General features: G+C 38.8%; 1 protein-coding gene across 3 annotated transcripts in view; it reads left to right on the top strand.

Moving 5' to 3' along the window:
- Positions 1 to 25266, top strand: part of CLIP4 (CAP-Gly domain containing linker protein family member 4) — a 76898-nt gene that overhangs the window by 41123 nt on the left and 10509 nt on the right. For 2 of the 3 annotated variants that reach the window (XM_027850429.1, XM_027850428.1), the window contains exons 9-13: positions 1097 to 1240; positions 16326 to 16415; positions 16974 to 17117; positions 20549 to 20680; positions 23574 to 23697. In XM_027850429.1, the coding sequence (XP_027706230.1) occupies positions 1097 to 1240; positions 16326 to 16415; positions 16974 to 17117; positions 20549 to 20680; positions 23574 to 23697 (634 nt within the window). The remainder of the gene's footprint in view (positions 1 to 1096; positions 1241 to 16325; positions 16416 to 16973; positions 17118 to 20548; positions 20681 to 23573; positions 23698 to 25266) is intronic. The other variant, XM_027850430.1, reaches the window with a different exon arrangement.

The raw sequence follows: 25266 nt of genomic DNA, 5'->3' as shown, positions 1-25266 counted from the left end.
TTGTGTCCATCACAGCTGATGTCAGCGAAATGGAAACCTGCTAGCAAGTTATAGGTCAGACTCTCTGTCAAATTGACTCTGACCTCATGATAGTACCAGAGTCTAATTCAGTTCAATAAACTAGTGTTAGTTTATTATATATGAAGTAATGTGTCAGGTTCCATATAGAAGGCACACAATGAAAAACCCTGTTGTGTCCTACCATTAAGTCTGAAAGATACCATAATTGGTAATAGCTACAAAGGAGGTTGAGTTATAGAATAGGGAGATGGCATTAAATGAGAAAGATTCAATGTGTACTAGAAGCTCAGACAGGAAAGAGGTTCAGAATTTTGGAATTTAGAGAATTAGTAGTAACAGTATTAATGAACAAGAGACCCCAGAGGGAGAGGGGCTCTTTGTTGTATTTTCTCTTTTATTGTGTGTGTGTGTGTGTGTGTGTGTGTGTGTGTGTGTGTGTGTGTGTATGTATATGTATTTATGTATGTGTATACATGTGCATGTCTATTCAAAGCTTAAAGACTCCCCAGCTGGAATAGAGGGCTAAGCCTTCTGAAGATCCTTATATAATGTGCTACCATTAAATGAACAATTTCTTCAAAACAATTTATTTAATTTTGTTTTGTTTTTGTTAGGCAATGGGGTTAAGTGACTTGCCCAGGGTCACACAGCTAGTAAGTGTTATGTGTCTGAGGCCATATTTGAACTCAGATCCTCCCGACTCCAAGGCCAGAACTCTATTCACTGTGCCACCAAGCTGCCCCTTCAAAGTAATTTATTGAAAATGCTTAATTCCATTGATTTTTTTTTCTTTACCAAACTTACTTTGCACCCTACTACTGATTGCCAGACCATATACTGCTTTGTTCTAAAGTTGTGTCATATGGTTAGTTTTTCCTCCTTATTTTGTAAGTCCCTTGAAGGCAGGAACTGCTTCTTAAATTTTTCTTGTGTCATTCACAACCTGGGTACTGAGTAAGTGCTAAATAAATGTTCCTTGATAAGATAATAATACTAAGTAGTTGAATTTGGCCTTTTTATTTGAAGTACTAAATTTGATATTTAGTAATGATTCAAAACTTGTATTTTCCTTTAGGCATTTTTGCACCTCTTTCAAAGATAAGTAAAGCTATAGATCGAAAGAAGACCATAGGACGAACACCTTCTACTTCACGTGCTACGCCGCCCATCAGGTCCCAGAAAGTTGATGTCACTCATGTAACTTCAAAAATAAACACTGGTAGGTAAAACTGGAAATTTCAATCCTTAAGCATTAACATTTCTTTTGTGTAAAAAATTTTTCCATATAGGTTAGGATCTGGAATTTGGGGTAGGTAGCTTGCTCTGAAACCTGAAATTAGTAAGAATTTGATAGCAGATATATTTGAAGTTTATTGTTGCTTCAAGATTTCAGTTTCTAACCCCAGCAACAAAGATCCTTCCTGTATTTTTACCCTTATTTTTTCCCCTGCTTCTTCTGAGAAGAGGTCTGTAGGATTCACCAGACTGCCAAAGTGGTTTGTGATACCCGTGAGGTTATGAACCTCTATTCTAGAATCTTCTTTTCTACATGTCTTGCAAATTACTGCGAGAATAATCTTCCAATAACACAACTTTCACCTTGCCATTCTCCCACTAATTAAGTCCAAAGACCTCCATAATCTTCCCCTTTCATAACTATATTCAGTTACACCTCTCCCTGCTTCCCTGTGTATACACATCAGTCCAGTTCTGTTCTCCTTATTGCCCCTCACACATGCAATATTCATGTTTATTTTTACCATTGAACTTTTGTCCATGTTGTTTCCCCCAGCATTCAGTCAGTCAATCAGTAAACTTTTATTAAGCACCTATTATGTGCCAGGTACCATACCAGGCACTTTAGTGTTTGCACCCCCTTTTCATAATCCTACCTATTAGTCAAAGTTTGATTCAAGTTCCGTCTCCTCTGGGAAGCCATCATGGCTGACTTTAGTTCATGTTAATGTCATTTGTCTTTGCATATATTATCTGAACCAAATAAGTTACTTTTATAACCTGTGTTGTTTTTACTAACTATGGTTTGTCTGACTGTTGTGGGGGTAAGGTTGGAAGCATTCACACATTGCTTTGTACCCTGAGGAAGGAGTGAGGGCACATAGGGTAGCAGGTTGAAGGATAGTGCAGGTGCTGTATTTGTGAGCTGCCTGAAATGATGGGGCTTCCCTAAAGTCCTTCAGAGATATCCTTGGAAAGAGGAATGTTTGAAAATGAGTTCCTAAACTCTCAGTTTTTAGCCAGAATTTGCTGAACAAGCTGAGGCTCATTACAAAGAGTAAAGGATAGATTATGGATGATGTGAAGGGACTGTTGGGGGAGAGAGATCCTCCTTTTTGGGCCGTGATCTCCCACTGCCAACTTAGGCCTGGACTCAGGCTTTCTGTCATCCAAGTGGCCCAGTCAGCGTGTGAGGAGGGAGGCCGGGGGGCTGCTGTGTACACCTGCAGCTATTCACAGGGGAGCATGTCTGATGGCTTACTTAAATGAAGATTGTTTCTGATGCCTGACAGGAACATGGCATAAATGACATACAAATATGACAGGTTACTTGTACATAAAAATGTAGGGGATTGCAAGGGATGCTTTGAAGACCGGCTGTCAACATTTTGTGCAGGTTGAACATATGAAGCCTCAAGGTTATCAGGCCTGAATGGATTTGCAGGTTGGATAGTTTAGTGATGTTGGGTACCTATGACTCTTGTATCGGGTTCCTGTCTTCTTCCCTGCAGGAGGGAAAGAAGACCTTCAACCTTGTGCTAACGAGAAAGGCTGCTATAGAAGACACTGATAGGGATCCTAGATTCGTAGATTTACAACTGGAAGGGGCATTAGAGGTCATCTCCTCTAATCTCTTGATTTTATAGATGAGGCAACTGAGGCATAGAAAGGTGAATGAAAAGGTCTTACAGATAATGTGGCAGAAGTGAGAAGAGTGGGGAGGGGAATAATACAACACCTATTGTATGCTTGGTACTGTACTGAGCACTTTTACAAGTATCTTATTTGATCCTGACAATACCTCTTAGAGGAAGGTATTGTTATCCCCATTTTATAGTTGAAGAAACTGAGGTAAACAAAGATTAAATGACTTGCCCAGCATCACACAGCTAATAAGTACCTGAGGCCAAATTGAACTCCAGACTTCCTGACTTCAGGCCTGGTGCTCTAACCAGTGTACCACAGCTTCTTAGGTAAACATTCTGTCCACTGACCCATGCTGCCTCTTCAGAGCTGCAATGGCTATGGCGCTCATGGATCATAGTAACCTTACTCAAGTTACTTCAAGTCCATATCTGAAGATGTGTGATTAGTGCAACTTCGGTTGGATGGGTTGCAATCTGCCTTGTTGCAGGTACTGCCCATACCAGTGCAATTGCAGAGCCACTGGGGTGTTGGTGTCATCCTCTCTTAGCTTGAAATATCTGGAAGTGGGGGTTTGTCCAATGAATCTGAACTTCTTGAGAGCTGAAATGGACAAGTGTCTTCTTTGTATGTGTTCAAGTCATAAAAAGCCCAGTGCTAGAAGCATAAGCTGTACATACTGGCTGTTGGATTACTTTGATAGAAGTGTTTATTTTTGTTGCTGTGGGTATCAATTAAAGACTAAAGAAGGCATTTCTTTCTGAGCCAGTCAGTGGTCAATGTATGATCCTTGGTCAAATCAGTATTCTTCCTCTCTCAGAAATCCTCCAGATTCTTAAAATTTTTACGTTGATGTAAAAAGTTTATCACATTAGAAGTTTGTGAAGAATAAATGATTAAAAAGCATAATCAATTTTCAATTAACTATGATTACATTGTAGCAGTGGTGGAAGGTACCCAAAACAACGGTCAATCCTGTAGTTGTTCTGAGTGATTTCTAAATTCATTTTATGGTGTCGAGTTTTTTCTCCAGCAGATTTACCTTCCTGATTAGTGTTCACTTAGGCTAATATTAAAATGAGTTTTCATTCATTGAGCACACACCAGCTGGCAGTGAGGGAAGAGAGACTCAGGAACTTGTCAGGGGAAAGCCACTTTGGGAGAAAAAGTCAACAGACATCTATTAGGCACTTATTGTGCTTCAGATACTTTGCTAAGCACTGGGGAAACAAAGAAAAACAAAATTGTGGTCGCTCCTGTCAAAGAGCTTTAATGGGGGATATAACATGCAAAAAATGTACATACGAGAAATATCTGGTTGAAGTAGGTGATAATCTTAGACTGAATGGAGTGTGTGCACATGCACACTTGAGTGGATGTTTTGTGTGTGTGTGTGTGTGTGTGTGAGAGACGCTGGGAAAGGCCTTCTTTAGGATGTGGGATTTGAACTGATCTTGGAAGGAAGCCAGGAGGGAGAGGTGAAGAGGGAGAGCATTCCTAGCGTGAAAAGACACAGAATGGTGAGTTGGAGTGTCATTTGTGAGGAACAGCAAGATGACCAGCACCATTTTGGTATGTATAATTGTGTATTTGTGAAATTTAAATAGCTCACAGTTAGAATTGATCAGCTGGGTAAAGAAATAAGTTTTAAAAACTGTCGACTCTAAATGGTTTTAAGACACTTTGCTGCGAGACCTGAAGTTACAGAAATGAATTTTTTACTTAGTTCATCGCCTCCATCTCAGCATCTCTAAATATGAACATCTAAACTATTTGAATTACACTGATAATCAAGTTAAATGGCTGGACTTAGAGAAGCCATGGGAAAGATTCTTAACTTGGCATTTTAAGTTAAAGTTACATTTCAGTAAAAATGCAACATTAATTAAAAGCAGCATTTTATTCATTCCTTGTATACTATATCATTGTAACTTATTGCACCTTGTCAGATCACTCAGTGAGCCCTAGATATATCCTGAAATTTTTATGACTATTATTTTAATTTTTTCAGTTGCAAGTGGGTTTTCAGCCTTAAAAGTTTGTTGTCTTTGTGAGAACCTCACCCATAGTTCTGTTTTGCCTTGTCCAAAAAAAATAAAAATCCTTCTTTAATCTTCCCAAATGGGAAATTCAGTCAGTCAGAAAGCACCTACTGTGTTGCAGGAACTGTGCCAAGTGCTGGGGCTACAAAGAAAGGCAGAAGACAGTCCCTGGCTTTGAACAGCTTTCACTCTCTAATGGGGGAGATAACAAGCAAACAAATATGTACAGACAAGCTATATACAGGAGCTATATATAGCTATATATAGGAAATAATTAACAGAGGAAAGGCACTAAAATTAAGAGAGGTTGTGAAAGGCTTCCTGTAAGAAATAGGATTTTAGCTGTAACTTAGCTGGGAAGCCAAGGAAGTCAGTAGGCAGAGTTGAGGAAGGAGATTATCCTAGGCATGGGGGACAGCTAGAGAGAAAGCCCGTAGTCAAGAGATTGAGGGCCTTATTTGTGCATCGGCCAGGAGGCCATTGTTACTGGATCAAAGATAGAAGATGAGTGGAGAGAAAGGTATAAGAAGACTGGAAAGGGGTGTGTGTGTGTGTGTGTGTGTGTGTGTGTGTGTGTTAGATTGTGATGAAGGGCTTTGAAGGCCAAACAGAGGATTTTATATTTGACCTTAGAGATGATAGGGAGCCACTGGAGATTACTGAGTAAGGGGTAGGTGACATTGTTGAACTAGGGCTTTAGCAAAATCATGTTAGTGGCTGAATGGAAGATGGATTAGAGGAGAGAGATTTGAGGCAGGTAGATCCACCAGCAGGCTGTTGAAGTAATCCAGGGTAATGAGAACCAACACTAGAGTGGTGGCAGTGTCAGAGGAGAGAAGGAGGCATTTTAAAGAGATTTTGCAAAAGTAAAGTCGACAGGCCTTGGAAACAAATTGTATATAGAAAGTGAGAGATAGTAAGAATCTAGGATGACTCCTAGGTTTTGAGCCAGGGGCCTGGGAGCATGGTGGTGTCTCCTATAGTGATAGGGAAGGGAGGCAGGAGGAGGGATTAGGAGGAAAGATAACAAGTTCAGTTGTGGACACTTTGGTTTAAGATGTCTACTGGACATCCAGTTTGAGATGCATGAAAGGCAGTTGGAGATGCAAAATTGGAGGTCAGCAGCAAATTTAGGACTGGATAGGTAGATTTGACAGAATCGTCAGCGGGTGAGATGGTAATTAAATCAATGGGAGTTGATGAGATCACCAAGTGAAAGAGTATAGAAGGAGAAGAGGGCCCAGGACAGAACCTTGTGAGACACCCAGAGTTTGTGGGCATGATCTGAATGAGGAGAAAAGGAGACTGAGAGTGGTCAGAGAGGTTGGAGGAGAACTAGGACAATGTCTTCTTAAAAGCCTAGAGACAAGAGAGTATTAAGGAGGAGAGGGTGATAGACCATGGCATGGGCTGCGGAGAGGTCAAGGAGAATGAGGACTTATAAAAGGCCACTAGATTTGGCAAGATTGTTGGAACTTTGGAGAGAACAGTTTTAGTGGAATGATAAGGTCAGAAGCCACCTTGTAAGGGTTAAGAAGAGAGTGAGAGGAAAGGGAGTGAAGGTCCTTGTTGTTGATGGCCTTTTCAAGGACCACAAAAGGTAAAAGAGTTATAGGATGATCATGGAAGGGGATGGAAGGATCAAATGAGAAGGTTTTGAGGATAGGGGAGACATGGGCATGTTTGTAGGCAGTTAGGGAAGGAGCCAGGAGATAGGAAGAAATTAGGGAGCAATCTGTTGGAGGAGATGGGATGGAATTTGATTATTTGTTGCAGGTAGAGGGGTTCACCTTGTCAAGGAGCAAGGCTGCCTCTTTGTGTGTATTTCTTTGTATTTTCTCCCTGTCTTCCTCCCAGAGAGCCATCCCTTAAAATAAAGATTTTTTTAAAAATAGAAGAGAAGAAAAAAAACCAAAACCAATCAATACATTCCGCAGGTAGCCCTCTTAGAAGGAGAGGTAAGAAGTCTGAAGCTGCCACTTGAGGGAGGCCTCTTTGTGTTTGAGTAGGTGGGAAATGGAGTCCAGAGTCCCCAGGATAAGCTCAGCCTGAGCGCTCCTCTTGGAGATAAGACATGTGGGACCCATATGTATTCAGATGGAAGCAGCTAGTGTGATGTCCTTGCAGGGATCAGAACAATGTTGGGCCAGGTGTTGGGTGGAATTCATACTCCTCACAGCACATACAACACATACTGTAGGCTGGGAAGCACATTACAGGCTTTCCACACCTAGGAAGTCTGGGGATCTGTGTCTTCCCCGGAGTTTACGTTCAATTCTCTTGTGTATCACTTCTCTTTCCCTTGTTTGAGAAACACAGTTTAAACTGAATGATAATGCATTCCTTATAGGTTTATCCTGAAAGTCTCTCACAATAGAACTTGATTGCTTGCTGTTGTAAATCCTAAATTGATGTATGTTTTTTATATAAAACACAGTGAGGGGGGAAATTCCACATCTTCTCTCCAAGAGGTTAGATGTGCAAGTGGTATAAGTTGAATGCTTGTCTTAAGAAGTACTTGTGCCAAAGGGCCCATTAGATTTAATCTAGGTAATTGATTCACTGATAGTGTGGGAGCATGTCTGAAAATTCAGAGTTTTTTTGAAGTGTTAGTATAGGCAGCTGATTTTAATTTCTTGCATTCCCTTGGCTTTCAGTTCCTTTGTTATCTATTAAAAGATGTGAAATATGATCATTATACATTTTGATAAATTATGTTCAACTTTTAGCTTTAATTGGAGCTCTGCATAAGCAAAACTGTATGTATGATTCTGCTGTTGTTGTTGCTATTTATGGATACAAAAAACCTCATCTGCCAAGGTCAAGTCACTTTTCATTTTAACTGTAGCATACTTATTTTCATCCATTGTGAAGTGGGGATAACATTTGCCCTTTTTGCTTTCTAGGGATGTTGAAAGGGAAAATAAGATATTTGTGTGTTAAACTAGGAGTTTTGAGCTACTGTGGAGGAAGATTAAATTCACACTTGGGTGGCAGCATCCTCCTCCAATCCTTTGCCTTTGAATGAAATAGAACACGAATTTTGAAGTAGGGATGCCAATAAGTTTCTGGAACTACTTCTTGAAAAATTAGCTTTTTTTTTGGGTTCTTCACTGGAATTGGTCAGCCAAATCTTGCTTAGTGTATGGATACTGGCTAAATTCAAGGTGGCATGATGGGAAGTCTATCACCAAAACCAGTCATTTAAAAAAAGTTTATTTTATACAACTTAAGAGATTACAGAAAAAAGCTTAAAATAATAGAAGAATTTTAGTTCAATTTAACCTTCATTTATTAAATACCCTCTATATGTGGGGTAGCTAGATGGCACAGCAGATAGAGTGCCAGGCCTGGAGTCAGGAACATTTGAGTTCAGATTTGGCCTCAAGACACTTTCTAGTAGTGTGACCCTGGACAAGTCACTTCACCCTGTTTGCCTCAGTTTCCTCATCTGTAAAGTGAGTTGGAGAAGGAAGTGGCAAACCACTCCAGTATCTTTGCCAGGAAAACTGGCAATGTCAGAAATGACTGAACAACAACAAATACTAGGTCACAGGGGAGATACATAGTTTCAGTAAGACATGGTACCTGTCCTCATGAAGCTTGTAGAAGGAGGCTGTGGCATACACCAAGCATTATTTTGCATTATAATATTTAAATGTATAAGAAAGGTGCAAAGTGACATGCAAGGGCAAAGGGGAAGGTCATTACTGTTTTTGAGAGGGAGATTTCATGAAGGAGGTAGCATTGATAGGTTTTAAAGGATTGTGGGGCTAGGGATAATGGAGGTCATTGCAAACGTAGAGAATGGCAGGAGTAAAGGCCTTCTGGATACCTGATCTTTTCGTTGTGGTCCCTTCCACCAACCCAGACCAAAAGCCCTTTATGCCTTCTTGTTCTGTATATACATGTCCTTGTCTGTGTCTTTCTTTAAATCTTTCATAACGAATCCATCCAGTATGGTAGAAACTTTCTATGCTTCTTTTGATGTTTTTTTTTTTTTTTAATTTGATGGAGTAGGACTAAGGCTGTCTATGCAGAAAATACAAGAACCCATTGTGGCTACTGTTTGTTGATTTGGCCTATTGTAGCAGAAGGCATCCTTGAAGACTCTCCTCAAGCATGTTATCTCCAGTTAAAATCATACATGATTCTGTGGGAGATGTCATCACAGAGCTTACGCTATCAGCATCTGGTTAGGCCTAATCTGGGAACCCTTCCTCCAAGGTGTTGGTCAGTCTGGGGTGGGTTTTCTGTACGGAATCTAAATAGAAGAGATTCCCTCTTGTTGCTTTTTGACCAAATGCCCCTATTTCTAGAAGGACATCTGGTCCAGTACTAGACTAGAACCAGTACTTCAAATAGTAGATAGAATCTTTGGAGATAAAAAGAAATAATCTGTATTCATAGTTGAATATCAAAACCAACCTTGAGGTCAATTTAGAGGCACATTTAGAGGTACATGAGAGGTACAGCAGTTAATACACGGCCAGAAAAGGAGGATAATGCCCAAGATGATTAAAGTCTATCAGAAAATAAAGGAGAAAATTCCACTGTCGTAGAGCAGATTGGTGATGCAAGAAAATCAAGAGGAAAGGTCCCACCAATTCCCACTACCTGGGATGATGTGGATTTCATGGGCTCTTTGGAGCTCATGAATGTTCCTGATGAAAGAACAACAGATTGGTTAAGGCTCCCCCTTGTCCAGCAATTAGAATGTTTAGTGCCATTCAGTTTTCTGTAGGCATAGGAGCTACCAAGTCAAGTTTCACTGTAAGCCAGAGATGGCAGCTGTGGTGAGTTGAATGTCTGAAGATGTATCCTGAGCGTATCTTTCAAGTTCACCAGACAAACTCCTACCAGAATCTTATCACCACAGTCATTCCCAGATTAGGAATTAGAGTCCACAAAAAGCAATTACCTACAGTTATACCAAGGTGTACTACAGGATTACTATTACCCACCCACATTGTGCTTCTTTTTGAACAATTTTGATTGATCAAAACAGGACCCCATGTTTTGAGTAGTTCTTGTTCCTACTAAGCCCAGAGATTGGTCCGTAACAGTCACAGGTGCACTTAGATAGGCTATCTCACAGATTCCATACCATCCTGGTAGAAGAAAAGAAAAAGCAACTCTGGCACAAACAAAAAACTGGCAAGGGTTCACCAGTCCCCATGGTAGGTCAGCAATCCTTGTGGTACCATTAATAAGATTCTGGCTATTGTAGGTGACCATTGCAAAGGAAAGATTTGAAAGAGGGCCACTATTTCCTTTGAAATGTTGAGTTAAAGCACAAATAAGGGAAGATATATTACTGACATCCAGAATGGTAAAAATAAAATTAACTTTACCGAGTTTCCCACATTAATTTTTAGAGTCATCAGTTTTACTTTTGTTAACAGAGAGTGTGAAATTTGGTATTGGACGGGCCATGGCAAGAGGAAGAAGCCTATATTTGAACTTTACTTGAGTCATGTTATGATGTGATAAGGTATAAAATTTGACCCAGAAATATCTGAGGGGCTTAATTTCCACAGAGAATGGGGTGGCTCAGTTGGAGCCAAAGAACTGCTATTTATAGTATACTTATTTATATATATTTGTATGTATATATCTAGCAGAAAAAAAAGGTACAGATGGCCCAATAAAAGAAAGATTACCACTTCTTACTTGTGGCATGATCTTGCTAGCATTGACAGGAAAAGCTAACCAATAGTCAGGAGTGTGTCTATGAATTCACTGACATGGCCCTATAGCCTCAGTGTGATATATGAACCAGTACTTCTTACATTGAGCTCTAGAACAGCACAAAGCCTCGTCCATGAAATCTGACAAAAAAAAGATGGGGGCAGCCTCATTGCACACGACAAAAACAAAATGGATAAAATGGTACATGTTGCTTCCTCCTGGAGGAGGAAGTAGCCCATAGAAGCCAGCCATTAGTATGTATGGTCCATACATACTATTTCCCAAAGTCTATATCTTTTTACACTTTTACTCTCCCAGTGATTCTGGGAGAAAGTGTGGCTGCTGCTTTCAGACTCTACATTCTCTGAAGACTTGAAATTGCTGGCGGCACAAGGGATATGCCTCGTGGCTAGGCTGCAACATAGTACTAGTGGTAATCCATATGTGTGAAGTGTCATCGTGTATAACATTTTTTCAACTAGCTTTAACTCTTCACACATTTTTTGCTCCCCATGTTAGCTTTTAAACCACTTTATAGTTTAAACTCTTCTAGTTAGATACATTGGGCTTATATTCTGTCATTACAGTTGTGTATTTTATTTTAAAAATACATTTTATTGATGCCTTTTGGCATTATACTATAATCATTGCTTCCCTCCCTTGTGACAAATAAAAACAGTCAAAAACATTCCATATAGTGAGTATATCTGCCACTGTGTACAGTATTCTAGCTGTGGAATCTCTCACCTCTCTGCTGTGTTGGGGGTGGAGAGGAGGGAAAGATGTATTTTATTATCTGAAGTAGCAAGGCACCCTGAGGGAGAGCCAGGAGGCAGCATGTGCCACGCAGTTCAAATCACCCCTACCACCCTAACCCCATCTCCCCTCAGATGCTGATGAAGATAGCCCAGGATCCTGAACCCAAGAGCTCAGGAATAGTGATGTCCACCAAACCTGCTTGAATCCCAGGCCAGTGTCCATCACAGAGAAGAAAAATGATTGTGGAGAATAGGCCAATCTCCTGCACTACCACTAGCAACTGCTAGCCCACTGGCATATAAACAGAAAGTCCTCCAGCCCCCCATTCTTCCAGCTCAGCCCTCACAGCCATCATCCAGGGAAGCAACCCCAACATAGACACAACCTGGCAACTGCTCTTGCCCCAGCTACTAAAGACCTAGAAAAGAAAACTCTTGCCACTAAAATCCTTGATGCTGTCATGTGGTTCAACGTCAGAGACTGATAAGAAAAGGCAGCATTACCATGAGACTTTGTAGTTGAAGTTTTTTATGTGTATTGTCTCTCTTTTTTTGGAATATTGGGTCTTTGAGAGCAGGGGACTGTCTTTTGTATTTGTGTCCCCAGTGATTAGTACAGTATATTGTACATAGGTAAGTGCTTAATAATTGCTTTTTTGATTAATTTATTCATCATAAATTCATCCATTCAATTCATTCAAGAGACTTCGTTGATTTTTCTGTTACTTAAAGTTTGATTTCCTTTTGGTGACTTCTAAAATTTATGTTCTCTTTATTTTGCTTATTTCTCTTTGCATTAGTTCATATAAATCTTCCTATATTTCTTTTTGAGTTTCTCATATTTGTAATTCCTTATTTCACAGTAAGATTCTGTTATATTTATCCATCAGAAGTTTTTCAGCCATTCCCCAGTTAATGGATGCCCCGTGTTTCCAGTTCTGTGCTACCACAAAGAGGATTGCTGTGAATGTTTTCATAAGTAGTGAATCTTTGTTTCTGGTTTGAAATCCTTAGGGTATAATGCCCCATAGTGAGATCAGTGCGTAAAAGGGGATGGACAGTTAGTCTATAGTCACTTGTCTTGCAAAATTTCATATTGAAATTCAGAAGTGTTGGACCAGTTCACAGCTCCACAACGAGTATGTCACAGTACTGGTCTTCTCATCGCCTTTCTAGAATTTACTGTCCCCATCTTTTATCATGTATGCCAGTTTTCATAGCATGAGGCAAAACTTCAGGATCGTTTTAGCGTGCATTTTTCTTGTTATTATCAGTTTGGAGAACATTTTCATGTGATCATTTATTATTTGTGCAGTTCTCTTAGAAACTGTTTATATACTTTGTCCACTTATCTGTTGAGAAAAGTCTCTTGATGGTCTCTATTTGTGTCAGTTCCTTGTATGTTTTGGATATCATAATTTTATTGGCAATATTTGCTGCAAATACAGCATGTACCAAAAACCTTAGTGCATTTTAAAGCTATTAAGCTATCAAACAGCTTAAAACTGCATTGGGATTTTTGGCACAGCCTCTATCATTTCCATTCTCTGGTTTCTCTTCTACTTCTGTATTCTTTGATTCTATTTGTGCAAAAACTTTGAAATTTGATGTGATCAGAATTGTGTGCTGTATCTTTTATAATCTCCCCTTTCTCATGTTTGGCTAAGAAGTCAAAGGTACCTGATTTTGTTCTCTTCTAATTTTTTTTTAAGGTGTGTGGCCTCTTATAAGTCAAAACAGTGTGTCCATTTTGAACTCATTGCAATCTGTTGTGTATGATGTTGGTCTTTACTTAACCTAGACTGTTTGCCAGTTTTCTCTGCAACTCTTGTGAGAAAGGGAAGCCCTTCTTCTACCAGTGTTTCTCATTTCTTATTCCTGACCCATATTTTCCAGTAATTTTTCCATCTTTCCATCTGTCTACTTTTGCATTAAAATAACATATTGATCTAAGTTGGGAGGTCTTCTCAAGGAAATGTCAAGGGAGAAAAAATAAATCCCCTTCCTCAAAAGTATTTGGTGGGCACCCTGTGGCAGACTTAGAGGAGGACCTGGACAAGAGTCCACAGGATGGGTGGAAATGGAAGGGTTGAGAACTACTGTGTTAGAGAGAATACCTACATTGAAGAAATCAGAGATTCGTTCAGTTATTGGGAGAAGCAACTTTTTTTTTTTCTACTTTCTTCTCTTCTGTAATAGATATTGGCAATTATTTTCACTTAGCCTCTGTTTGCCTCAGTTTCCTAGTCTGTAAAATGGGGATAGTAATAGCACCCACCTCCCAGGGTGGTTGTGAGGATCAATTGAGATAATATTTGTAAAGTGCTTAGCACAGTGACTGACACATGGTAGGTGTTAGATAAATGCTTACTCTTTCCCTTTCCTTCCTATTTTCATGGTGGTCTTTTGTTAAATATTTCTCATGAGATGATGAAATGCTGATGTTTTTTGTTGCCTCTGGATGCATAATAAAACTTGTTCTGCCAACTCCTTTAGTGGCTTCTTCAAGGAGAACTTGTGAGCCATCCTTTAATTATATTTATATAAGATATTTTACTGGTATAATTTTTTTACATTAAATTCATTTCCAAATGTAGCCCTTCCTTGTAATAATAATAATAAAAGAAAGAGGGGAAAAACACAGTTTATTAAAACAACATATTATCCAAGTTTGATAGTATATGCATTGTTCTACACCCATGGCTTCCCCCCTCTGCAAAGAAGGGACAGTTATGAATTTTCTCATTTCTTCTTTGGGGTCAGAATTGGTCATTATAAGTCAGGGTTCAGTGTTTAGGATTCTTTTAATTTGTTGCTGTTCTGTTGATACATATAATATGTGTATGTATATATACATATGTATATGTATATATGTAATATATTGTTTTCCTTGTTCTATTTACTTCACTTTGTATCATCTCATGTAAGTCTTTGCATACTTCTCTGAATTCTTCATATTCGTTGTTTATCATAAAATAACACTGAAAACTGGAGACCTACCAGAAGAGCAGAACCGGTATGGTTCTGGGATGGCATTTTAATTTTTGCTTTCATGTTGTGCACAGATTGTTATCCCATATTTTAGATGATAAAAATTAGGCTCTAAGAGGTTTAAATAAGACTTGTCCAGTGATACAATTAATGTATGTCAGAATTAGGACTTACATTCAGGTCATATGACTTTAAACATTTGAAGGACTAACACCTAGAAGGCAAGAATAAAATAGTTCTTTCTCATGCCAGAGGGCAGTACTAGAAATGGTAGGTAGACATTACAAGAAAATATGTTTTTGGCCTTAACTTCCCAAAGTCTCCTTGCTGTTCACTGAAGCAGGTACCTGCCACCTTCTTCTCTCCTACCCCTTCCTTCCCTCACCCTACTTAAAGGGATACATACTACTTTATGTATTTTTTCAGGATGTAATAAGCTTTTTTAGGGTAGGGACTACCTTGTATATGTGTCCCCAGTGCTTAGCACTGTGCCTGATATGTAGTAAATGCTTAATAAATGCTTTATATCTTTATAACTTAAGAACTTTTATTAGCTAGTAATGGAATGTTTGACTTGTCAGATGGTGAGCTCCCCATCACTGCAGTTATCCTTGAAAAGCCTATAGAACCATGTATCAAGGATGCTCTATGAAGGCGTTGTCTTACATTGGCTTCAGTGGTGATGTTAAACCATTTATTGAGTGCCTTCTATGTCTAAGACATTTTGTTTGGCATTGTAGGTCTGCATAGATGATTATGATGTGATCTCTGCCCCCAAGGAGTTTACAGTCTTGTTGGGGGAAGGGTGTAAATGGTCGTTTTCACAAATAAATACAGTACAAAATGGAGTATGAAAGTATATCATGGGGCAGCTAGGTGGCGCAGTGGATAGATTACTGACCCTGAAGTCAGAAGGACTTGAGTTCAAATCTAGCTCAGACCAAACACTTGACAATTTCTAGCTGTGTGACCCTGGGCAAGTCACTTAACACCAATTGCAAAAAAAAAAAAAAGTACATCATGTAATAAGCATTTATATGGTGCCTACCATGTGCCAGCTACTGTGCTAAGCAATTTACAAATAGCTTATTTGTACCTCACAACAACCATGGGAGGTAGGTGCTACTATTATCCCCATTTTACAGTTGAGGAATCTAAGTAAGTCAGTATATATTAAGTGTCTGCTATGTGCTTTACACATATTATCTCATCTGATTCTCACTACAACCCTAGGAAGTAGGTGCTATTATTACTCCATTTTGCAGTTGGGGAAAATAAGGAAATCAGAAGTTAAATGGCTTGTCTAGGGTCACATAGCTACCAAGTGTCTGAGGCTGAATTTGGACCCATGTCTTCCTGACTCCAGGTGTCACAGCACTGTATCCTCTGTGCCACCTGCTGCCTCCTCTGTCAGAAAGCTGAAGGCCATGAAAGTTTGAATCAGATGGAGCTCACTTCTCATTTAGGTGGGCAGGATGATCTAACAACTCCAAAATGCCAAGATTCTATAAAATGGTTTTCTCTGGCCTGAAAGTTGGTTTATGTGAAACTTGGTAATTGGCAGACTTCAGAAAGAAAAGAATGCAGGTCCTCAGGAGTCAGTGTTTAAAACACTTAGCTGGATTACTTGGTTCTACAAAGTTGTTCTAAAAATGCTTTTATGATATTTTGATAATTTGGATTTTGAGCCAAGAATGTAAGACACGGGGAAGGGAAATGTTTTGGGATTGTAATATGTGACCATAAAAGTGTTTTTAAAAACAGATTTTTCATAAACAGGTGTTTCTTATCTCTATTTTCAAACATTAGTGACCAGTATAGTACTTTAAAAAAGAAACCAGGCTTATTATTTTTATTCAAGGCTTGTCTGTGTTTGTTTAACTCCAAACTATTTTGAAATTTTTTCCTGTTTTCTGAAAAAAATGTTGCTTTTTTACCCCAGGATTAACAACATCTAAAAAAGAGGGTGGTTCTGAATCAACATCTTTATTGTCTCCTGGTGAAGGACTGAAAACTGTACCTGGGAAGGAAGGTAATATAAAATATTCTGTTCTCAAAATGTTGATGGTTTATTATATGAATCTGCTGTTTGTCACTTTTATCCTACCAGCTCAGTCCCTTACACAGAGCAAACACCATCTCCATCTCTTTTAGTTCATAGTATTATCATTTCCATGGCAAACACTTGCAATATTTATTTTTGCTCTGTTTGTGAAATGCATTATTTACAAGTGATATTGACAGCCACAGTCCACTTCAGAAAGAACATGCGTTTTTGTTGTGCTATAAAGTTGACAGTGTTTTCATATACATTCTCATTTGGTCCTCATAAAAATTCTATGGATATTTTGATGAGATATGGGGTTGGATAGCAGTTTTATTGCCATTTAAAAAAGGAGAATCACATATGAATATCAAAGCCTTGAAGAGCATAGGATTTCAGAATCCACATTCAGGACTCTTCACTGCACCCTGCTTCCTACTTGATCTCACCCAATTGCTGGAAAGCCAAGGGGAATGTTTCAGAAGTCAGGGTCAGCTTTGAAAGCTCCTCTCATTGTATCTTAATATTCTTTTCTCTTTGTTTCAGCTGTTCCACCTGTATCTATCAGTTCCTCCTCTTCTGTATCCTCCCTGGACAGCAAACAGATTCACCATAAGAAATGGAATCCAACCAACAGTAATAAGGAGGCATCGATAAAAAGTTCTTCCATTTCATCGAGAGCTAGTGCTGGTACTTGTGACTTTTCATCCTGGATTTCTTGGTGTTTTTTTAAACATTTCTTTTTTTAATATTTTTTGGTTGCTCATGGTTCAGTTTTGGTGGACTTAGATTTTTAAAATGTGTAGCAGGACATATTGCTGGCTTTTTCTGTTTGAAGAAGAAACTTCCCCCAACTACCCTCTGTTTTGTGGGCATAGCTGAAAGGACCAGTTGGTGACTGACAAACATTTGTGTGACATGCACCTGTATAGACGATTGTTTGCTTTGTAGTTGGAGGTGTTGCTTGCAGAACTTGCATATTTTGCAATCTTGACTCTTAGATTCATAGTCACTTGAAAAAAATCTGCTCCTCCTGATTATTGTGCATTAGGCTCAGCTTTTGCTTTTTTCCTGTAATCAGTGTCCTTGTCACAGAATAGCGTAGGAGCTTAGAAGTAGGAGTGGCATCAGAGGACATTTGTGCTGACTGGGCAGTTTTTCTATAATCTTCGCACCAAATGATTGTCCAGCCCTTGCTTGAATACTTCCAGTAATAGAGTTCACTGCTTTGTTGGGAAGCATCTTCCATTATCACTCTCATTATGTCGTTCCTTAAATGCCTGCTACACAGAAGGTATCTGACTAGAAGACAAAGAAAGACGAGCTCAAATCAGGCTCCACTCTCAAGGAATTTACAATTTAATAGGGTAGAGAAGATAATATACACAAATACTATGGTACAAGGTAAAAATGTGATTAATGCAAGGGAGAAAGCCAGAAAGAGTACTAAACATCTTCAGCTGTCAGGGTTGGGGGTGGTGTAGAAAGCTTCATGGGGAGGGAAGTGGGTGGTGCCTGAGTAGGCCTTTGAAGGACTCACATTTATGAAGAGCTTTTTAGAGCTTTTCTCGTGATAACCTCATGGGGATAGGTGGCTGGTAAAGTATTGTTATCCTCATTTGACAAATGAAGAAACTGAGGTAAAGAGACATTAAAGAGAGCTGCCCATAGCTAGTAAGTGTAAGGGCTAGAAGTTGAACTTAGTTCTCCTGACTTTGAGTGCAGTGATTTTTTCACTTACCATAAGGGCTCCAAAGTGATTAGACTTAATATTCATGGAATTTTCTGGGAAAATGAAGTCTCTGTTAAATTGTTAGGGTGATCTTTTTGGAGAACAATGTGCAGTAAAAGTTAAGAGACACAATAACTCACATATATAGAGAATTTTAATATGTGTAAAACACATTCCTTACAACAGTTCAGTGAGGCAGGTAGTGAAAACATTCCCCTTTTACAGACACGGAAATTGAAGCTAGAATGAAGGGAAGGAACTTTAAAAAGTGCTGACGGGTGTGAGTAGGGAGAGTCCATTCCAGGCGTGGGGAACAGCATGAGCCAAAGGCACAGAGACTGGCTGTGGCAGGAAGATGTGGGAGAACAACACTCTACCCTCACCCCTGCCACTCGGAATAGGAGACTGTACAGTGGAGTGGGGCCGGGAGGGAGGGCACGGGAAAAGGAACGGTGGGAGATAAAGCTGGAAAGCATGGCGGTAACCAGATGAAGGGGAGCAGCCCAGAATCTCAGAGTTGGTAGGGTGAATAAAATGATCTTCAGAAGTCGTCTAGTCCAACAATATGTGAAGAGTAATTCCTCTGGCATCTCTGACTGCCTGTTGACTCACTACCTCCTGGGGCAGCTCGAGGACAGTTCTCAGAAATTTTGTCTTGGGTTTATTGCTTATAGTTTTGGCTTCTGGGACGAGGCAGGCCTGATCATAACCCTCTTCCACACAGCAATCCTTTGATTCCTTGAGAGCGTATTCCCACTAAATTTTCTCTTCTCCAGGCTAAATCTGGTGCCTAAACCCTCCACCTAAGCATTTTATGGCATGGTTTATAATCTCCTCACATAACATCCTTTTCTGGCCACACTGAGGTTTGTTCTAAAACATGACCCTCATTTGGGTATTCAGCACAGCACTCTAGATGTGATCTAAGTAGGGTGGTGGATAGTGGGACTACAACTTCCTTGTGCTTATTTTTGTGCAACCCAATGTTATCTTAGGTATTTTTGGCTTTCACATTCTACTATTGACTTATGTTGAGCTGATCCTATACAAAAATACTCAGATCTTTTTCCTTTTAAGGAAATTATTGATAGCTTTGGGTTTTACATTTAAAATTTTCCCTGTATTCCTTTCCCTTCTCCTCCATGAGAGCCATCCTTTATAACAAGTAATTAAAAAAAAAACCAGGAGAAAAAAATAAAACCAATAAGCATATAAAAAATCTGACAATATATGAAGTGTTCCGCTTCTGGGGATCCCTCACCTCTTCAAGGGAGTGAGTGGGGGGTGTTTTCACATCTATATCTTTTTCGTTTAAGTTGTTGTCTAGGTGCACCTCTTATGTCCTCTACTTGTGTGTTTAATTTTTTGAGCTCAGATGTAAAGCTTGTGTAACATATATGTGTTAAATTTAATCTTAGTAGATTTAACTCATCTTGCTTGGCTATAAAGGTATTTTTGGATCTGGATTCTGTTGTGTCTTATGTTAGCTTACTCAGCTTTGTGTCATCTGCAAATTTGATCAGTGTACAAGTTATGCACTCCTTAAAGTAATTGACAAAGCTGTCATGGCTGAGGGCCAGATCCTACGGGCGCCCCACTTTATACCACCTTCAATAAGATTTCCACTTACACTGTTTGGGTCTGTTTATTCAATTGGTTCTAAAACCATGTGTACTGTTATCTAGCCTACATCTCTCCAACTACCATCTGTCTCTTTTGTCTTCTTATCTCCAGGCTAAATGTTCCTATTTCCTTTCATCATTCTTCACATGTGGTTTCCACACTCCTCACCATCTTAGTTTCCATCCTTTGTACATGCTCATTTGTCATTGTTCCTCTTATAATATGGCACCAAGAGTTGAGCACAATTCTCCTAACATGTGTGCCCCAGACAGCTTGTGGTGGTACTCTTATTTCCTGGGATCTGGCACAGGACTTTAATTACTGAAGTGTAGGCTTGTATCAGGTTTTTAAAGAAGTGATGTCTCACCATTTCTCTGCTGATGTCTTATTTGGATGCCTTGTTGAGGCATGGAGTTGCCTCTGAATTTTCCACAGCCATGCCCACAGACTACAAGCTCTGGTAGATCTTACCAGGCTGGAAAGGTGTTGTGTATACAGCCTACAGTCTACACCTGGCATTCACAGACTGACCTAAAACATTCAGAAAGGTTCATCTCCAGGTTGGCCGCAAGATGGTAACTATTTTATCCATAATAACTAGCAAAAAACTATATATTAAGGCATAGAGGATTGATCAAAGAAGGAAGAAGTGGTACCGCCAAGACCAGGGATCCTAGAGGCATTTATTAGGGTTGTGTTCATTGTCTAACATGCTTATTTCTCTTCAGACTGGGACTGATATTGACTCATTATTTTATTGGCAAAGCAGGGTCTACTACTTCAACTACATCTGTGGGAAATAAGCGGGAAGAAGAAGTTCATGTTGGAGACCGAGTGCTGGTGGTGGGCCAGAGGATTGGCACTGTCAGGTTCTTTGGAACAACAAACTTTGCTCCAGGTAGCTTACCTTGATTCTTTTTTTTTTTTTACGTGAAAAAGAAATTTAAGAACCTCCCATCTGTGAAACTGAATTTCATTCAACTTTCTTGGTGGATGATGCAGTGGTAACAAATATATAACGGTGGAGAATCTTCCAACCATTTATCTTTGTTTTGGTAATGTTCTCTGCTTTTCCCCAACAGATTTATCTTTCCAGTTATATTTCTCTTAGGCTAATAATAACCTTAGTCTGTATTCTCTGATCATACACTTAGTGTTTGCTGTCAAAGATCATGTTGGGTTAGAGAAATAAGGCTGGGATTATGGTTTTTGCCTGGGATAATCTATAAAATGAATAATTTTCTCTCAGACAATGAAGACTTGACTGTGTAACTTTGTTTAGGGTTCCTTGTAGAGAATAGAAAATCCTATTTTTCCAGAAGAGTGACTTTGCTTGATTGTGCTATGCTAAAGCAAACTAAAAGCTTGTGTATACACAATTCACTTAAACATTTATGTGTCCGTATATTTATTTCTGGGCTTCTTATAAGGTCAAGGGAAAACATAGATTTAATCTTGTGTTTTTATGTAAAAGAGACTTTATTTTGCATTTTTCTATTACTAATACTGTTGTATATTTATTGAATGCTTTAAAGGGTTTTACAAAGCCCTTTCACGTACCATGCATTTTTGTACTTTTCAAATGGAAGCTTAGTACTTCCATGTGGAGCGAAGTTCTGCTGAAAATTTAAAGTGGCAATATTGCCATTTTGACACATGGTGGCATTGCAATATTTCAAAAAGAAAATGCATACTGAAAAATTGATGAGGAATAAGCACATAATATTCTGTTCCTTTTATCCCTTACTGGCTACCTGTCTGCTTTTGATTATAATACCTCAAGTTGATTGTAGGCTGGTTTCTTTTGTAGAATTTACTTCTGTCTCTCTATTTTTCAGGTGGTCATTGAGATCAGCTAGTATTTTCGTGTTAATGGTTTGCAAATAAAAACTTAGTCCTAGATCATTAGAGCTGGAAGGGACTTTAGAGGTCATTGAGTCTATCCCCTTTCATTTCACAAGTAAGAAAACTGAGGTCTAGAAAAGACACACTTGCCTTTCTAGAAAGGATGTTTTCTGCTGAGGCCATGTATCATTGGTATTCTCTTTACTCCTTCTGGAGAGTCCTTTTGGGAGAATAGTTGAATGTGGTACTTATAATCAATTAAACACTCATTAGTGTCTTCTCTGTGCAAGACAGTGTGATAGGTGATAAGGATACAAAGACAGAAACGGAAAACATCAGTTTTCAGAACAAACAAAGCTTACCAAGCAATGTGATTTCTGGCCTTCAATATGACTATAAAACCTTGACCTATTAAATATGTTCCATCTTTTTCTGAGCAGTTTTGTCTGTGTCATCTGTGAACCATAGTAAACAAGTGATAAGTTGGAACCATCAGCAGAGAGACTATAGTCTGTAGCCTGCTGAAACATCATGGTGTTGCTTGTTCCTGCTCAGCCCTTTGGAGTTGCACGGGTGCAAGGGTTCTCATGGGAGCTGATCAGGAAGCTGTACTCCATGGCGAGCTCCTAGGGGATTGTATAGACAGGGCAAATCTGTGTTAAGAGCACAGTGAAATGTAACTTCAGATAATACAGCATAGTTGAGGTGTTATGGGAGACAGCAGAGGCAGATAGAGTCACCTGGCTTGGAATATGTGGTGGCTTATTTTTGTGAGACATTAAATGGCACAGCTAAAAACCATGACAGTCCCATCTACCCTGCTCTGTACCTCCACGTTATTGGATAGCTTGTTCATAGAAAAAGAATAGGTTATTCATTAGTCTTTTCACTGCATTCTCAAATGTGGAAAATTATGTTATCTTTGAATACAGAGAACAACTTACAAATGGTAAAATATCCCCTGAATTACCTTTTCTATTATCTAATTAAATCTTTAAATTGGTCATCTGAGAGAAGACACTGATCTATGAATTTGATAACGTAAAATATTTAAGTCTGACATTTATTTGAATTTTCTATTTATCATAGCTGGTAGTACCCAGATACTATTTCTGCCTAGTCCTCCTTTTATATCTTAAAGTAACTTCACATTTTGACTCCCTTGGCGTTCTCCTTCTTGAGATTAGAAGACTTGCCTAGGGTCCCACAGCTGGTAAGTTAGCACTCTATCACAGTGCCACTAGCTGGCCCATGAGAAATCTGCTAATATAACTTGGGTTTAATTTCCTTCAAGCACTTAAAACCCTTCTGGAAAATTCATAATGTCAAAAGTAAATCCTTTTATTCCCCCAGTTAACCTTACCTTTCCTGTTTTGGGTCATTTTAGAAAATAGTTGTTTGCCACCTTGTCTGAATGTTCTTTGTGGACTTGGACTGGAACTGATTTCCTCCTGTGATTCCCTTCTTTGTCACACTTTCCAGCCCTCTAGCCATCTTGGTGGCTTCTTGCAACATCTCGTTCCTGTTCTCCATGCTCCATCTTAGTTGGGTAGCATGAAACTAGACACAGTAATCAGCATTAGAAGATGATAGTGGTTTCTTTTCCTTGTAAGGCTAGCTCCTTGATTTAGCCTTGGGGTTTCAACGTCATGCTTGCCTTCTCCACTTTACTGATCTATTATGGCTTCTGCATACATAGAGCTAGTGCTTGCCACACGTCTATTTCTCAGGTTTATTTTTCCTTCCCTAATATACCCTGTAGTTATGCTTATTAAATTACATTGTTATTTTCTGACCACTTTGTGCAATGTAATTTTTATCACTTTAAAATTCAATGCCTCTCCATGTTACATTTCTGAAAATCTTTGGTTGCACCGGAGCTAGGACTAATATACTGGTCATGGGGAAAGTACAGGTGCTTCATAAACTCTGTGTTTATATTCTAGGAATTTGGTGTGGCATTGAGCTTGAAAAGCCCTATGGCAAGAATGACGGTTCAGTTGGAGGTGTGCAGTACTTTACTTGTCAACCAAGATATGGAATATTTGCTCCCCCAACAAGGGTGCAGAGGTAAAAATGGAATATTTATATAATATATATGTATATATATATTTATTTCCAGGTACAGATTTTCTAACTGGCTTTTCCTTCCAGTTAGAGTTTTTCCTTTAATAGTGGGGCATTGGATGCAGCTCATTCCTTCTTCCAAGGGGTTAAGTTTCTACCTTCTTTAGAGGGAGTGTTCATGGAAAGCAAAATTTCCTTTTGCTGAGGATTTGCAATTTTAAAAAACATCCTTTCTTCCTCATTTGCATACCCTATGAGTACGTGTAGGCTATTAGATGTAGCATTGCAGCTAAGAACAGTGAGAGCAGCAAGCTTAATCTGTCATGCAAACAAAAGTTAAAATGCTATCTGATTGCTTCAGTCACATCCTAACTGCATTACATTTCCTGCCAGCAGGCACCCCATTCATTCTCTTACAAACCTAATGGAACCAAAATGGCTTTTTCCTCTGATTCCTTTTGGTCTCAAAAACAGATAGACAGTAGATCTTTGGTGGAAGTGGAGCTTCAAAGATTTTTTTTTTTTATGTGTAATAAAGTAGCTCACTGTTTTTTGTTAAGATATTACACTTTGAAAATCATCCTAGTTCACTTTGGTTTTAAGAAATCAGTTTACCAGAAGCAAATCCTCTACAAATTCTAGACATCATTATGTGAGATGACTTGTCGTATATACTGATATGCTGAGAGGCATGTTGTCTTGGTACAGTGGAAGGGAAATGGTATAATAATTTCTAAATACAAAATAACATGAATAATGTAAGTACATGCTTGTGAGCAGCTCTTCCAGCCGTTATCTAGCTGTGAGCCTCTTCTGGTTCAGATAGAAACACTAGACAATAGAGTATAAATGGATACTGTCAAGATAGGTTCCAGATAAATTATTTAAGATTTTCTTGTGTCTTTTTGGTTCCCTTTTTAGGAAACTTGGAAGGCAACTTTCTTTATACTTATACCTTATTTTTTTAATAGTACTATTTGTTTTAAAATGGTTACTCTTGGTTATTTGGGCAACAGGAACATAAGTTCATTCATCCAACAAATGACTGAACTGAGTATGGTACATATTGAGCACTGTGTTTTGAGAGGAACTGTACTGGATATTGATGTATATGCTGGTCATGTATTGTGTTAATACTGATAACAATCGCTTGGTTGTATATGGCACTTCAGTGTTTACAAAATGCTTTATAAATGTTATCTCCATTTATCTTCACAACAACCATGGGAAGTGGGTGCTATTATTATTATTTTAAATAAAAATTAATTTTACCTTGTTTTTGTTTCAAAATTGTTTGAAGAGATCTCTGAAGTGATTTTTATAAATATGTAAGGGAATTCTTGTCCCAAGTGTGTCCCAAAAGTCTTAGTGCAGCTTTAAGCTCTAATAGCTTATATATACCCTCTTCTAAAATTACAAAACTCCAAACCTTTTACTGCCCAATTACTTTCTTTTCTGTTATCCCGATCTCTTTTCTATAAATTTCTTAACTTTCCTTAATTTTTTTTTTGCCTGTTAACGTTTATGACTTTTTTCACTTCATTAACACACTTGTAACCAAAGATAGTAGTT

This window comes from Vombatus ursinus, unplaced genomic scaffold (genome assembly GCF_900497805.2).
Source record: "Vombatus ursinus unplaced genomic scaffold, bare-nosed wombat genome assembly UNPS02009062.1, whole genome shotgun sequence".
Taxonomy (NCBI): Eukaryota; Metazoa; Chordata; class Mammalia; order Diprotodontia; family Vombatidae; genus Vombatus; species Vombatus ursinus.
The sequence above is the reverse complement of the archived record's forward strand: the minus strand, read 5'-3'. Positions and strand labels throughout refer to the sequence as shown.